Source organism: Camelina sativa, chromosome 4 (genome assembly GCF_000633955.1).
Source record: "Camelina sativa cultivar DH55 chromosome 4, Cs, whole genome shotgun sequence".
Lineage (NCBI taxonomy): Eukaryota > Viridiplantae > Streptophyta > Magnoliopsida > Brassicales > Brassicaceae > Camelina > Camelina sativa.
Window position 1 is genome coordinate 6,329,090 of NC_025688.1, and position 16,861 is coordinate 6,345,950.

The 16,861-nt window shown below is 37.0% G+C and overlaps 4 protein-coding genes across 4 annotated transcripts in view; 2 read left to right on the plus strand and 2 right to left on the minus strand.

Annotated features, from left to right (window-relative positions):
• The window catches only part of LOC104779953 (transcription factor GTE8), a 9,988-nt gene extending 9,431 nt beyond the window's left edge, over positions 1-557 (plus strand). The window contains exon 12 of the mRNA XM_010504389.2: positions 15-557. Within this exon, the coding sequence (XP_010502691.1) occupies positions 15-193 (179 nt within the window). The 3' untranslated portion in view covers positions 194-557. The remainder of the gene's footprint in view (positions 1-14) is intronic.
• On the plus strand, positions 906-1,859 carry LOC104779954 (TLC domain-containing protein At5g14285-like). Its single transcript, XM_010504392.2, has one exon. It carries the CDS (start codon positions 1,036-1,038, stop codon positions 1,783-1,785), a length of 750 nt encoding a protein of 249 aa, XP_010502694.1. The 5' UTR covers positions 906-1,035; the 3' UTR covers positions 1,786-1,859.
• On the minus strand, positions 10,838-11,362 carry LOC104783603 (NAC domain-containing protein 14-like). The gene has a single exon (XM_010508741.1). It carries the CDS (start codon positions 11,360-11,362, stop codon positions 10,838-10,840), a length of 525 nt encoding a protein of 174 aa, XP_010507043.1.
• LOC104779955 (lysine histidine transporter 1-like) lies at positions 12,011-15,001 on the minus strand. The gene is made up of 8 exons (XM_010504393.2): positions 14,882-15,001; positions 14,612-14,769; positions 13,798-14,181; positions 12,927-13,320; positions 12,741-12,846; positions 12,574-12,659; positions 12,399-12,467; positions 12,011-12,269 (listed from the first exon to the last, which is right to left on the minus strand). The coding sequence occupies exons 1-8, from the start codon at positions 14,921-14,923 to the stop codon at positions 12,171-12,173; spliced, it is 1,338 nt and encodes a 445-aa protein (XP_010502695.1). The 5' UTR covers positions 14,924-15,001; the 3' UTR covers positions 12,011-12,170.

Below are 16,861 nucleotides of genomic sequence, written 5' to 3' on the forward strand. Positions count from 1 at the left end.
GGTTCCAAAACCAGATGAAACCAGTCCCGAGAGACCTTTAGACGCACTTGGAAGTTTCAACCTGAAAGAAAGTAACCCCCTTGAGAAACTCGGACTGTACATGAAGCAAGATGATGATGTAGAAGAACCCGAGGCTCAGGCTCCCGCTGTTCCAAAACTAGCCAACGACGTGGAAGAAGGTGAAATCGATTAACGAAAAGAAGAAGTGTATATAATATATACATGTATTATATAAAAGTACAATAGCCAGGGCAGGTACACGTATGTGTGAACACACGCAGACAAAACATGAAGGTCTTAGCCCTCCATGGATAGCCTATCCAGGATAGGATCTCTCTTAACTCAGTATGGTGTTTAAATGATGTAAAACCGCTTAGAAGCTTTTTGCCACGAGACTTCTTTTCGAAGTCCTTAGTCAGTGTATGATTATAAAAAGGAAAAAAAAAAAGAGATAAAAAAAAAACAAAAAAAAAGAGTCAAAGACCATTATTGTTTGTTTGTGTAAGAATCTAATCTTTACGTTTGTTCTTGACAATGATTCTCTGTACATTTTGTCATCTCTATCCGATTCGGACAACAATCTATCAATGGATACTTGAATGACATCATGTTTTTGTTATTTGATGATATATTAGGGTGACAACAGAACTGAGACAACTATACGGAACGAACATAATAAAAATAAATGTTACTATAGAAACAGAACAAGTGTTGCCAGAATAAAAAGTTTGAATATACTGAAATCTATTTAAAAGTGAATACACTTCTTAAAAACCTGAAAAAAAGAACACAAAACATAAGAAAATGAAATTAGTAAAAAATGTCACACAGCCTTCTAAAGATTAAACATATCATTTAGAAAACGGCGTAGTTTTTAGGTGTTCCCCTCACCAAACCCTTTTCCCCGATTATCTAAACAAACCTCAACCATCTCCATCGTGTCATCATCTTCATCTCTCTCTCTATATATATACTATATATAATATAAATATATGTATCGACGTCTTCAAAAAGCTTCAACTTATTTTATCACTAATGGAACCAATCACGTTCACCAGAGATCTTCCATTGTTCTTCTCAATCTTCATCTTCGTTTATCTTCTCGGTTACTTATTCATTTTCAAAAACTGGACTCCAGAGTCTCGTCCTCTCGCTTCCAGCTGTTTAATCTCCCTCCTCCACGGCGTCTCCGCCGTATTACTCGCGGGAAACGCCTTGTTTTCCGATCCTAACCGCGGTTTCTCCTCCGCCAACACCGATTCTCAAAACTCCGTTCTCGATTTCAGCTCCGCTTATTTCCTCGCCGATCTCCTCCACCTCGCCGTGTTCCCGTCCCCCGCCGGCGGAGACTCGCTCTTCGCCGCTCACCATGCCGCCGTGCTCTTCGTTTTCCTCACCTGCCGTTATTTGGTCGCCCACGGCGCGTGCGCTCTCCTCGCGCTACTCGTCGTCGCCGAGGCCACGAGTGCGTGCCAGAACACGTGGACGCTCGCGGATGCGCGTGGTCCAGACGCGCAACTCGCGGTGCGTTTGCGCCGTTTCGTGACGCTGCCGTTTTACGCGTCGTACAGCGTCTGCAGGTGCGTCCTGGCGCCGCTGCTTATTGTTAAGATGACGTGGTTTTACGTCAGCGGAGGCGCTGATGACGTCATACCAAGATGGGTCTGGGTCTCGTGGACCGTCGTTATTGTCGTTGCCGCTACCGTTAGTGTCCTTTGGATTTGGAATTTATGGGTACTTTATTTTCAGGAAAGATATTCCAAATTTACCAAAAAAGTTATATAAAAATTCATAGAATTTTAGATTTGTTATCTAATTGAACCTAAAATAATATCACCGTATCAAATTGTGTTCAATCTTTTTATATTTATTACTTAATTTAAAGCGTGAATTTTCAAAAAAAAAAAAAAGCGTGAATTTTCAAAATTCGAAACAAATTTATAAAAAAAATATATTCAAAATAATTAACGATAGTCAAAGGTTTATATATCTACTTACGATTTTTCAAAGTAATACTTTGAATTATTATTGAGTTTGTCCTAAGTTGAGACGAAAGTTATTATAAGAAAGAATGTCACAACCACCAAGTCTAAAGCATAGAAAACTTGGGGATGACTATATATCAAATATCTATAAATATATATGGTTAAACTATATAAGAAGATGTCCTAACTTTGTTTAAAGTGTGGGTGGCTAAGACAAGACATAGTCATACAATTTTGTTTCTTTATTAATACAACAACTAATTAAGGTCTACTAAATTATTAACAGTTTTAATAACCTAAAAAATAAATTTAGTACTACAAATTACAATCCCGATCAGTCACTATATATATTAATGATATAGAGATCATTGCCTCGGACAATTATAAAGGCTCTGACTAGAAACACTTAAATGTCTTTTTTTGAATCGAAATGCTCAATTGGTTACCAATCATCAAGACGGTTGGAGAAAGTGTTTGGAATAAACGGTTAGAGTCAATAGAAAAAATGGATAGCTGTAGCTGATTTTGAACGGTTGAGAAAGTGTTTTTCAACCACAAAAAAATATGAGCGTTTGGCAACTTCAGTTGCAAACAAAGTGATTAAATATATTTGTTTTCTTTTTGCATTAAAAATTTGTTCAAAATGACAAGTTTGTAAAAAAAAATAGAAAGATGATAACGTGTTTGTAATAATGCACACATATAAATTATATCTCAATGGATTTTAAAATTGACCCAACAAGCTTTATGATTTATTAGTAGTTTTGGTTTTAACAATTTTTATTTGTTTTACAAAAAAAGAAGAAAAAAAACAGAATTTCCTTTAATGACATATTGACTTGTAAGAACTTATAATTAGCCTAATGGTGAGACTAAATGACAATTATTTGTTTAAATGTTTTAGATAATTATCACAACCACTAAAAATTATGATTTTATAATTTATTGGTTTATTAATTTTCATGTTATAAAATATAATGCCTTTGTTGACAAAAAAAAATATATAATGTCTTCTTCCATATTTTTACTATATAAATAAATTAGTTTTTAATTATTTATAATTTAATATTATTTCAATAATCAATAGCTATAATTCTACCAATCAAGCTAAATAATCAACCGCTCTCTTTTATTACACCATTGTTTCTATCTACTATCTTTAACTGTTAACTTATTAACCGCTATCTTTACAACCACCCGTAATTTTTTAACTGTCTATTTAAACGTGGTCACCAACAGACCCAAAGTCTAAAGTACAAAGTGTCCATGACATCCACAACATATGTACGAACCAATCCATGGTCCACATTATTGGGTTTTGTAATATTGTAATGTACGCTTCAAATTAAGACTTGAATTGGAATTTATTCCCTCTTTAAGTTTATTAAAACCTCTCTAATGTATATTTAAGTTTTGCCTTTCTTCATTTGGATTGAAAATATAGTTTAAAAGCAATCTAAATAAGTGAGGAAGTAAGATAAGGGTAAAATTTAAACAACCGCACAAGAGAAGCATGCTTAAAGATTACAGATCATCTAGATAAGATCATGGATAATTGAATGAAGCCAAATAACAAACAAGTCTTCAATAACATTGTAGAAAACGTATATATAGATGTAGTTTTGACTTGTAAACAAGCTTTAAGCTCTGACGGGGCTATAAATATATTCTGAGTGACCATAGGACTGTTTTTTTTTTTATCAATTTTGAAAATGATTCAAAACTTGTTTTTTTTTTGGTTGTAATTTACTAGTAAAATCTGTAGTCTTAGCTTGAATAAAACCAATTTGTTAGGTTTGTCTTTGAGTGTTTAACCTTAATATTTCCAGATTTGACTCTTTAACGGGGTTGATTCCTTTGTTGTGCTCTGTTTTATCTTTTTGCAGGTTTTATGTTTTAAGTAAATAACATTCAGACCAAGAGATAGACATGATGATACATAAGCATTTATATAAACCCAACCCAACATCATAAAGCAACAAAAACAAAAAACCACACAAGTGGGGATCCCATCCTATGACACTCACTATAAGATAGTTTAACACAACCTAAATGTATTGGCGATACAAACTTGACAACAATCTTTCCTAATTTGGAAATATGTAAGTGAGATGTCAAAGGGCTTTAATTTCCACCACCACCACTATCTATACAAAAATACCTGAGTAGATCTTGTAGAACAATTAAAGACAGTTCATAAGAATCTAATTAGGTGCAGGAGGAGGTGAGGGTCCTGGGGGAAGAACATTTTCGTCATCTTGCTCTCTAAGAAGATCCAAAATCTCTGCAGGGTTATCAACACTTTCTTCGTCTAAGGATTCGGGTTCAGATTCGATTATGAGCGGCAAATAATTAAATTCAGGTTTAATCTTCTTGCCCAAGATATGGTAAAAACCCCAAACAGAATCTGAAACTGTTCGTGGGAGGCTAATATTATCCAAGAACCAATCATATTCTCCTCCTTCTTCTTTCTCAATAATGAGAGTAAACAGACGTCTGGTAGCAACAATCAGTCTCTGATTCCTCAAATCTAATACATTGGTTTCTTCTCCCGTTGGTGTCCAGAGGTTACTACTAGTATTAGTAACTTGGGGGTTACATTTTTTTCAGAAATAATACCAATGCTCTTCTCTTGGATAGCCTGGCAAATCACGAGGATGTCTCGAAAAGATATCATGACAATCTCCCGGTACCCTACGAGCTGCTATGGTCTGTCCAAGAGAAGAGCATTGGTATGAAGAAACCGCGTATCATATAGGCAAAGGTCTGTATATGATAGGATTCATCAAGCCTACTATCACAAAGGAAGGAGGCCACGTCAGCAGGTCGAGGAAGTAGCCGTTGGGAAGTAAGTCAAATGAAGATGTTGACTAAGAGAAATAAAGGAAGACTCGGGATGGAAGAGAGGGTTTGCGGTTGGAGAGTTGTTTGAATAAAAGAACGTTGTATCTCCTTTTCAATTCATTATGCTGTTTTTAGTGAGAGAAACTTGTGATAGCTGAATCTAGCGATGTGTTAGAGAGAGAGTGTTTGTGAGAGATCTATGTTAATCTGAGAGTTCCGATATTGAGACTACAAACTCTGTATCTCTTTATTCATTCTAGTTCAAACAATATTATTCAGATATCTTAAATCTATCATTGGTGCGTGAAACTGAGATTGAAGCTTTAGTGCGATAGCGGAATTTGAGTATTCAGAGGAACTCGATGATGCGAGCTATCACGAGGATCCAATGGAGACTAAATTGAAATTTATATGCGGCGGTTACAAGCGGTTGGTTCAATCGAAGGTGGAACACAAAGATAAGCTGACTTCTCTTTATTCGACGATGCAAGCGGTGTTGAAGATGTTGTCGCGACTCGAGAATCACCTGGAGAAACGACCGGAGCAACCGGAATCTTCTAATCCTTCTCCACAAGTATCGTATTCTTCAGATCTACGCTCGCGTGGTGGTGATTTTGGGAATCTTCCTTTAGAGAATCGTTCTAGCTTACTAAGGAAGATAGAGATGCCAGTTTTTGACGGATCTCATGCTTATGAGTGGTTTTCGAAAGTAGAACGGTTCTTTCGTATTGGTCGATACACAGATGCTGATAAATTGGATTTGGTAGATTTTAGCCTTGAAGGTGATGTGTTGAAATGGTTTAACTGTGAGATGACTCGCCGTGAGTTTCGCTCTTGGGATGAGTTTTGTCAGCGGTTATTCTTGCGATTCGGTGAAGCTATTGAGGATGATCCGAGAAATCGACTCTTTGCTATCAAACAAACTGGGACTGTGGCAGCCTATGTGAGTGAATTTGAGGATTTGTCTGCACAGGTGCTTGGCTTGGATGATTCTCATCTTGAGAAGATTTTTTACAATGGTTTGAAGCAAGAAATGAAGGAGGTCATTAAAATGAAGGAACCTCGAGGGTTGGATTATCAGAAGGCTGCAATGTTGCGGATGGAGTTTAGTTCCTTTTGCCAATTATTGAGTGAGAAGAGCAACAAAACGGTGGGTGGATCCAGATCGTTTACTTCTCGACCAGTGAATATGTATATTCCTCCCCTTTCTGTGTTGTTACCTGCTAATACTGGTACAGTTATGGCGGCTCCAATACTACCAAAGCCGGTGGTGCAGCCTCGCCAACGCCATACAGCAGAGGAGCTTGATGCGATGCGTAGTAAAGGGATTTGTTTCCGCTGTAAAGGGAAATACTCAAGGGGACATGTTTGTCCATTGAAGGAGTTGCAGATTCTGACTGTGGTAGATGGTCTTGAGTTGGAGGTATTGGATGAGAACATTCATGAGACTGTCGAGTGTGTAGTGGTCCAAGAACCAACTTTGTGCTGCTTGTCTTTTAACTCGTTTATTGGCCGTCACTCTCCTTGAACTACTAAACTGGTGGGAATGATTGGTAAGTCTCGGGTGGTGATCTTGATTGATTCAGGTGCCTCTCACAACTTTATCACACCTGCAGTGGTGGCTAAATTGAAGTTGAAGGTATCAGAGGAACAAGACCTAGAGGTTGTATTGGGCAATGGAGCTTCGGTCCATGGTTATGGTGCTTGTAAGGCCGTCTCTTTTCAGGTGGCAGGTGTGGACTTTCAAACCGATTTCATTGCCTTGGATTTGGGTGGTGTTGATGTCATTTTGGGCGTGCAGTGGTTAGAGACTCTTGGTCCGTGTATGGTAGACTGGCTTAAGCAAGAATGGACTTTTACTTATAAGGGGAGGACAGTGACATTGTTGGGAGACACTTCTTTACACGTCCCTCCATTACACTTAAAGGCCTCTGTCCGTTCTCCTGCTGGTAATTGTCAGGTTGGTGGAGGTTTGTCCTCTTTGCAGTCTACTGTGGCTAGTGTGGAACAGCGTATTCCGGCTTCCATCATGGCGGTGTTGGAGTGTTTTGCTTCGGTCTTTGCAGTGCCTTCGGGTTTGCCGCCTGTGCGTGGTCAGGAACATGTGATTGTTCTAAAGCAAGGGATACATTCTATTACTGTTCGACCTTACATATATCCCCACACTACTAAGGAGATTATGGAACAAATGGTGGATGATATGTTAGGTGCGGGCATTATCCGTCCGAGTACAAGGCCGTTTTCAAGTCTTGTTTTGTTGGTTAAGATAAAGGATTCTTCTTGGAGGTTTTGTGTGGATTATAGAGCCTTGAATCGAGCTACTGTTCCAGATAAATTTCCTATTCCTGTTATCGATCAGCTCTTGGATGAATTACATGGTGCGGTCATCTACTCGAAGATTGATTTACGTTCTGGCTACCACCAGATTCGTATGAAGGAAGAGGACATTGCTAAGACTGCTTTTCGAACCTTGGAGGGCCATTATGAATTCTTAGTGATGCTCTTTGGGTTAACTAATGCTCCTGCTACGTTTCAAGCGTTGATGAACAAGTTTTTCAAGCAGTTTTTGAGGAAGTTTGTGTTGGTGTTTTTTGATGATATTTTGGTATACAGTGAGTCAGTGGAGGAACATGCTCAACATTTAACTATGTTGTTGCAGACCAATAGTTAACTATGTTCAACATGCTCCACATGCTCAACATTTAACTATGTCTCTCATCAATTGTTTGCTAACCGCAAGAAGTGTATGTTTGGTGTGACTCATGTGGAGTATTTAGGCCATATTATTTCAGCGGCAGGTGTTGCAACTGATGTAGTGAAGACGAAGGCTATGCTCACTTGGCCTACTCCGACAAATGTTAAACAGCTTCGTGGATTTCTTGGTTTAACTGGCTATTATCGCAAGTTTGTGCAAGGGTATGGCTCAATTACGAGACCACTTACGGAGTTGTTGAAGAAAGATCAGTTTCTCTGGTCCCCTGAAGCACAACAGGCCTTCGACCGGTTGAAACAAGCAATGGCTAAAGCTCCTGTTCTGGGGTTACCTGATTTCTCTAAACCAATCATCATTGAATCGGATGCTTCAGGTACTGGTGTCGGGGCTGTGTTATTGCAGGATAAGCGTCCTTTGGCTTCTTTTAGTCATGGACTGACTAGCCATGAGCAGTTAAAGCCGGCCTATGAGCGTGAATTATTGGCGATAGTTTTGGCTGTGTTGAAGTGGAAGCACTATCTGTTGGGACGCAGATTTATAGTTCATACTGATCAGCGGAGTCTGAAGTTTCTCTTGGAACAGAGAGGTGTTAATATGGAGTACCAGCGATGGTTAACGAAGTTGCTGGGGTATGACATGGAGATCGTATATAAACCTGGTATTGAGAATAAGGCTGCTGTTGGCCTTTCTCGTATTCCTCATTCGGTTTCTCATGTTTTACTTGCCTTGACTGTTCCATCGGTGTTGCAGTTACATGATTTGTATAATGAGATTGATCAGGATGAGGGGATCAAGGCTATCATTACTCAGTTGGGAGTGTCTGATACTAACAAGGGCCATTATTCATTTTTGAATGGCCGCCTCTGGTTCAAGAAGAGATTGGTAATTCCATGATCCTCCTCTTTTATCTCTCTTATTTTACATGAATATCATGACAGCAAGGTGGGTGGCCATGCGGGTATCCTTAAGACGTTGAACGGTATTCAGGCTTGTTTTCATTGGGAAGGTATGCAACGGGATGTTCAACGTTATGTTCAGTCGTGTAGGGTGTGTCAAACCCACAAGTATTCTACGTTGGCTCCTGCTGGATTGTTGCAGCCTTTTCCGGTGCCTACTGCAATTTGGGAGGATGTGTCTTTGGATTTCATTGAGGGTTTACCCACTTCAGGAGGTGTGAATGTGATCTTGGTGGTTGTTGATCGCTTGAGCAAAGCTGCTCATTTCTTGGGGCTTAAACACCCTTTTACCGCTTTGGATGTAGCTAACAAGTTTATAGAAGGAGTGGTTCGACTTCACGGTTTCCCTAAGACAATTGTCTCTGATCGCGATCGCATTTGCTTGGGGGAAGTTTGGACTGCCTTGTTTCGCGTTGCAGGGACTAAGCTCAAGTATAGCACGGCGTATCACCCTCAATCCGACGGTCAGACGGAGGTCTTAAACCGGTGTTTGGAGACTTATCTCCGCTGTTTCGCGTCGGCACATCCTAAGACTTGGCAGAAGTATGTGGCTTGGGCAGAGTATTCTTACAATACTTCTTTCCACTCTGCTATCAAGACCACTACTTTTAAGCTGGTGTATGGTCGGGATCCACCGCGGGTGTTGGCCTTTGAAGACGGTTCCACTGAGGATTGGGAGTTAGAAGTACAGCTCAGGGAACGTGATCTAATGCTTCAACGCATTCAAGCCAATCTGTTGCGAGCTCAGGAGATTATGAAGAAGCAGGCTGATAAGAAGAGACGTGATGTGGTTTTTGTAGTGGGAGATTGGGTATATTTGAAGTTACAACCATATCGTCAGCTGTCGGTGGTTCCCCGAAACTGTCAGAAGTTAGCGGCCAAGTTTTTTGGTCCGTTTGAGGTCTTGGAGTGTATTGGTGCTGTCGTTTATCGTATCAAACTACGTGACCATTGTAAGATTCACAATGTTTTTCATGTGTCTCAAATCAAGGCTGTCGTGGGGGATCACCATGTGATTCAGGACGAGGAACCGCCGGAGCATATTGTGGAGGAGATTGTCTTTCCTGAAACCATTGTGGAGGTTCGTTTTAATGAGACAAGGGAACATGAATTTCTGGTGAAGTGGCAGGGCAAGGAACTGGCGGATAACTCTTGGATGTCTTCAAAGACCTTTGTTCGTTTGTTTCCTTCCTTCAAGCTTGAGGACAAGCTTGTTCTCCGGAAGGGGAGTATTGATAGGATTCATCAAGCCTACTATCGCAAAGGAAGGAGGCCACGTCAGCTGGTCGCGGAAGTAGCCGTTGGGAAGGAAGTCAAATGAAGATGTTGACTAAGAGAAATAATGGAAGACTCGGGATGGAAGAGAGGGTTTGCGGTTGGAGAGTTGTTGTTTGAATAAAAAAACGTTGTATCTCCTTTTCACTTCATTATGCTGTTTTTAGTGAGAGAAACTTGTGAGAGCTGAATCTAGCGATGTGCTAGAGAGAGAGTGTTTGTGAGAGATCTATGTTAATCTGAGAGTTCCGATATTGAGACTACAAACTCTGTATCTCTTTATTCATTCTAGTTCAAACAGTATTATTCAGATATCTTCAATCTATCAATATATTATTGGATGCTCCATTATTCTCGACAACAAAAGAAAGATGAAAAGCTGGAAATTTGTGTGATTCAAACAAAGAAAAAAAGATTACGGACTTGAATCAGAATGGCTGAAACGAACTAGAATTCTAGAATAAAGACTTGTTTGTTATTTGACCGGATTGAATACAAAACTTGTTCTCTTGCGCTACTATTTATAGATTTCCTTGTTAATCATATCCTAGTATGAGAACAGGAGAAGTGAGAGGCTCGCCGTTTTACAATAAAACATAACCACTAGAAATATTATTTGGTTTTATTTTTTCTCCTATAACATTTAAAGACAGAATGATATATTTCCATAAGAATCTAATTAGGTGAAGGAGGAGGTGGAGGAAGAACACAAGGTAACTACATAAAAACACAACCCAACAGCTTCCAACATCATAAGCAACAAAAAAAACTAAAACAAAAAACCACACAAAAGTGGAGATCCCTATCCCATCCTACGACACTCATTATAAGATAGATTAACACACAAGGTAACTGTATTGGCGATACAAACTTGGAAAAAAAACCTGATTTGGAAGAATGTAAGTGAGATGTTAAAGGGCTTTCCACCACTAGCTATGCAAAAATATCTGAGTAGCTAGATATTGTTACTATACAACTCTCTTCTGTAACAGTTTCATAAGAATCTAATTAGGTAATTCAAAACCTAAGAAGATCTAAGAAGATCCAAAACCTCTGCTGCAGGGTTATGTATCAACACTTTCTTCATCTTCCGATTCGGATTCGTCGTACTCAGATTCGATCAAGGGCGGAAAATATTCAATTTCAGGTTCAATCTTCTTGCCCAAGATATGGCACAAAACCCAATCAGAATGTGAAACTGTTGGTGGGAGTCTAATTTCATCCAAGAACCAATCATACTCTTCTCCTTCTTGTTTCTCGAGGAGAGTAAAGCGACGCCTGGTAGCAACAACTAGTCTCCGATTCTTGGGATCTAACACATTGGTCTCTTCTCCGGTTGGTGTCCAGAGGTTACTACTAGTAACTTGGTTACGACGTCTTCTGCAGAAGTAATACCAATGCTCTTCTCTTGGATAGCCTGGCAACTCACGAAGGCGTCTTGAGAAGATATCGTGGCAATCTCCTGGCACCCTAGGAGCTTCTATGCTCTGTCCCAAAACTCTTTTCTTCAAAAAGATATTTGCCATCTCAAACTTCGTAGGACGAAACACGACTCCTATAGGCAAAGGTCTGTTTATTATTGGCTCCATTCTCTTCTCGGCAATGAAACAAAGATGAAACGGTGGAAACTGTGTGAATCAAAGAAACAAAGAAAAAACAAAAAGACTACGACAGACGTGAATCAGAGAATGACTGAAACGAACGAACTAGAACTCTAGAAAAACACACAACAATTGGCTGAAACTTGTTTGTTATTTGATCGGATTGAATACAAAAACTTGTTCTCTTGCGCTACTATTTATAGATTTACTTGTTATTCATATCCTAGTATGATTCTGACAATGAATCATCATATCCTAGTATGATTCTGACAATGAATCATCAATTTACTTTCCATTATTTCCGGTTTTTTTTTCGAGCCATTTATTATTATTTTGTTATTAGCACTATGTATTTCCATTTTTTTTTTTTACAAACACTAAACCATTATTTCCTTTTATACAAAATCATTTTGTTTGCTTCAACATAACTTATTTGATGGATTTTGTAAACAACAATCAATTTCTAGTTATCTGCTTACCAAATCTTAATTTTTATAATAATTTTATTTTTAATTAACTCTCTTTTTAATATGACTATCTAATTTACTCATGTTTTGAGTGGAAAGAGAAAATGTGTAACCAAATCAGATATATATATGTAGCTCTCTTTTTGTAATTTCAGGAAACAATTCAATTTTTTTTATAATCAAACACTGTAGAAAACGTATATATATATATATATATATATATATATGTAGTTTTGACTTGTAAACAAACTTTAAGATTTAAGAGACCATCATATCAAATATTTTTACATCCGTCTTAAAATGATCCAAATCTTCTGTGTTGTTGTACTCTACGAGTAAAACTTGTAGTCTTTAGCTTGAATAACGATCGTCCTCAGCCCTCCGATCGGCGATAGAACCATCAAGAAAATGCCAAATACAATGCATATCTGAATTGAAACAAAGAACAGTTATATCTTTAGAAACTCAACCACTAGCTTCAATAAGCCAAAACACGTTTTCAAACGCAAACGCAAATACAAGAAAATGATATCTTGTGTTGTGTTGTTAGTTCTTACCCAGTTAGTCCACCAAGATAAGCTGTATCTTCTTGGTTTGTATATTTTAAGCCATATTACGCAAGGAAGCTTTTTGCCAAAAAAGAAAAAGACAAATAATACAAATTTACCAATTAGTCTTGTTTCTTAAAACTCAAAACATATGAAAAATGTTTTTAAGTAATGACAGGCTTACGAAGTATGTTGTTGGAGCAAACCCACCAAAAAACGCCAATAGGCCGCCGAAAAAAGGAAACGTCATACCAACGAACATAGTAGCGGCTTGCAGAATCATAGTAATTTTGATTAATTTATAACTTGTGTATCAAGAAACTATATATATTACACACAATAAGGTCTTACCAACGTAGAAATTGCGGACAACGAACCGAAGGAACCAATTCGGTCTGAAATTCATTTTCTTAACCAATAATGTCTCCATCATATCGAAAACCGGCATGGCATATATCTGAAAAATAGCGGTTCTGTTAACATCGGTTTAACTTTTTTTCCCCAAAGAAAGGGTTTAGAAGGAAAAAAAAAAATTACCTGGTAGCTACCAATGACATGGATCACAACAAAAATGTTTGCGGTTGCGATTAACCAAACCGGTTTCTTGAGTGTTCCAAGAATGTTGTCGTCAACAGCATTTCCGAACATCCAATAACCGATAAGTGCGACCGGAAAATAACAGAGTGCGACGACAATATAAGCAACGACGACTCCTTTCCACATTGGTCCTTTCGAAGGCTTATCAGGCGTCGAGGGGATCGTGGCTTGGATTTCTAAGACAACGTTATGGCCTGCATATGCAAACGCTACTTCGCCTAACCCGCTGAAGAAGTTGAATACAGTTCCTGCTGTGGATTTCGCTTTGTAACCGTATTCAACATTTTCTTGAACACCTTTAGCAACTGAGGCGGACCATGCAATTGTGGAGTAGCTAGAATTAAAGAAAAAAAAATTGGATTCATTAATTCATGACATCGGTTTGAGAATACCGGTTCTCAAAAAAATTTGGTAGAATTATATGCTAATTACGTTAAGAATACAAACCAAACCTAACAAAAACCGGGTTTAGAAACCCTTTTCCACATTTAAAACAAATATCCTAATCTCGTATTAGATAAAACCAATTTGTTGAACCATACCGTATGTCAAATCCGATACTGTCCAAAAGTTAATTGACTAAAATACCGAAATAAACCATACCCAGACCCCTCAATACCAACTTAATCAGTGTTACCTTGGTGTAATCTCGTAACGTAGCCGTAACTCTTGTCAAAACTAAACCAAGCTAAAATCAAACTGGTATGTCCATCTTCTAATTTTTTCCGTCAAATGTTTTGGAAAGGTAAAAGTAATTTACCTGAATTAATAAACCAATTAAAATTTTCAATTGAGAAATCTGTTTACGTACCTGAGGGACATAACCGCGGCAGCGAGAGAAACGCCGGATATGGAGTTGAAGTTAGGGAGATGAGAAAGGACGAAGTGTACGGATGCAAAAATCATAATGAAGTAAGTGAGTTTGATTGGTTTACAATCCTCGCATACGAGTTCATGAAATTTCTTTAGAGATTTGCCTCCTGTGACCATATAAACGATGCAAACGCCAACTTCCACGATCAGCTGTTGCGGCACGACTATGTAGAGTCCAAGCTTTTCGCCAAACGCATGTTGTCCAAGCTCGTGGTAGCGGTCAAAACGCTTTCCTGGAACCATTTCGTGCATCTCCACCATTTGCCATAGTGTGTATAGTGTTATGATCCATGACAATACCAGAATTACCACACCCGGTCCCCTGTAAACCGGTCAATTTATTTAGCCTAAGACCGAATTAGTCAGTGGTTAATTGCATCTTATTATCAAAATATTTATATTTGGAATATATTTTTAAAAAAATATAAGTAGGGTAAATACATCATTGACACTTATTATTTCTGGTAATTTCAGTAAATTATCCATATTGAATATTTTGTCATGCTTTTCACTAAATATTGATGTAGAACACTTTTTAGTGTAAATTCATCACATCTCTCATAATTTATCACATAAACCTTTTCTTATCTAGACACAAAACATTTCTATTTTCTAATATGGCTGGGAACTTAGATTAAGTTGGTTTGGTTATAGAAAATCATTGCATCATTCAAACTCAAAGTTTTATTTTGTTGTGAGCTTAACTACTTTTTTGATTCACTGCACCAGATAATTAAGGTTAGTTACAATACCAACCGAGCTGAGCCATGGCGTAAGGGAGGCTGAGGACACCGGCTCCAACCATGGCCGTGACATTGTGGAACGCAGAGTACCACCACTTCGCATTTCTCGATGACGTTATCGGAAGCCAGGCGTCGATTTCTTTTTCTCTTGCTGTTTTCTCATCCAACTGTTATATGAACACATCCATCAATACAACTATATTTTGGGTTTGAAATATATATTCGAAGGAGTAATTTTATAGTAATCCCAAAACAGAAACAGAAGAGTGGAAAACTAACATCTTTAGTGTGTGAATCTTCATCAGGAGCTTGCTTTCCCATGGGGACACAGTATTAGAAAGAGTAGAAGAGGGAAGAAAGAGAGACAAGATACAAAAGAGCTTAACAAGTCTTCACAATGCTGAGGCAACCTTACTTATATACAATCACACACACATATATATATATATATATAGCTAAATACGATGAGAGAAAGATACATATATATAGAGAGAGGTTTGTTTGACTTCTAAAACTTAATACACCACAAAGAGTATTATGTTGAGAAGTTTTATTATGTTCAATACGCCACAAAGAAAATTTAATATCTTACATGCACCCACCTTAAAAAAAAAAAAAAAAAGAGTTTGTGTTTGTTCACACCACGATCACATATAATAAACATTCTTAGTTGTCGTTACACACATATATACATAAAAAAAAAAAGATAATAAAATGAAACATCATAAACAAAAGAGATCCACTTACATATTAATTGTACTTGAATCAAATTAATTAATATCATTGATAAAGACGATAACGTAAACGTGATTGGCTATACATGTAACACCTCCTCACGCGAAAAAATATCCCATTCGATTCAAATATTATTGATTTGTAGATACAAGTCACAAAATCAGATCCAAGCTAAGAATTTTTTTATAACGATGGTATCCGGTAAATGATTTAATAATAAAAAGATTTCTAAATCGTATATCAATATATATATTATTTTCGTTGGGATGATCTTTTAACAAGCTTGAGTGAATAATATAATCAGTGTTTTGAGTTCGGGAAGTTTCATAGATATGTACAAATGGCACGAACGAAGGACGACTTTTCAGAGAATGACCTGCCAACCGTTAGAAATACGACTGAAAATGTATATATGAACTCCATTTTCGTTACAATTAATTTACAAGCATACATTACAAATATATATATATATATATATATATATATATACGATATACATGTATATTATTATAATATTTAAAAGTCTTCATTTTCGGTCATTTACAGAAAATTGTTGATGCCAACCCAATTTTATATGTACTTAGATTTTATTGAAGTTGAGGAAAAGAAGAATATTGTAGATACATAAAACATTTTTTTTCTTAGTAAAAACATCAAAAATAAATGGAAAATCTTAATCTTCAAAAAAAAAAAAATCCCAAATACCCTCAAATCTCAATGCACAATAATGTCAAACTAATTCATCATTCTTCAAAGCATCAGTAATTGTATAATTTTATTCTGTCTAAATAGTCTCGTACGTCAATTTTTTGTTCATCAACACATCGTTTAGATTAAATATGTTTGATGCTGCCAAAAAAAAGATTAAATATGTTTGATCTTTGTGTTTTCTAAGAAAGCGCCAAGAAATAAACTTAAGACTCCCACATATATACGTTTGTGACGCATAACGTTTTCTGAATTTCTATAAAAAAACGTTTTATGAGTTTTTTTTTTGTTATTATAAACTGAACAGAAAGACCTTAATCAATAGTAATACAGTAAACTATTGGATATTGATATGTGCCTATTGGAGAGAACGAAGATAAGCAAGCACAATAACCAAACTCCAAGTCAACTACATATAGTTACTATTTTAAAAAAAAATATTATATATTTAAGTTATTATCGTTTTCTCTAACAATGTGTAATTAGTGTCAACTGAGTTTGCTAATTATATATATAAGTCATTATCGTTTTACCAAAAAAGAGAAAAAAAAAAGAGTCTAATTAGCAAACTCAGTTGACACTAATTACGCATCGTGGTTATCATTTTAGTCTTTGTCTTCTACCAAACTTAGGCATGTAATGTTATTTATAAATAATAATAAAAAATACTCACTAGTATTTAATTTTTGTTTTTAAAGTAATTTGAATGTGCAGAATCGATCATCATAGTCAAAATAGTAAGTTGAAATTGTGCTTTGCTCATTTTGTTTGTTTCCCATTGTTTTCTATATTTATTTTACTTCCTCCCAAAATATT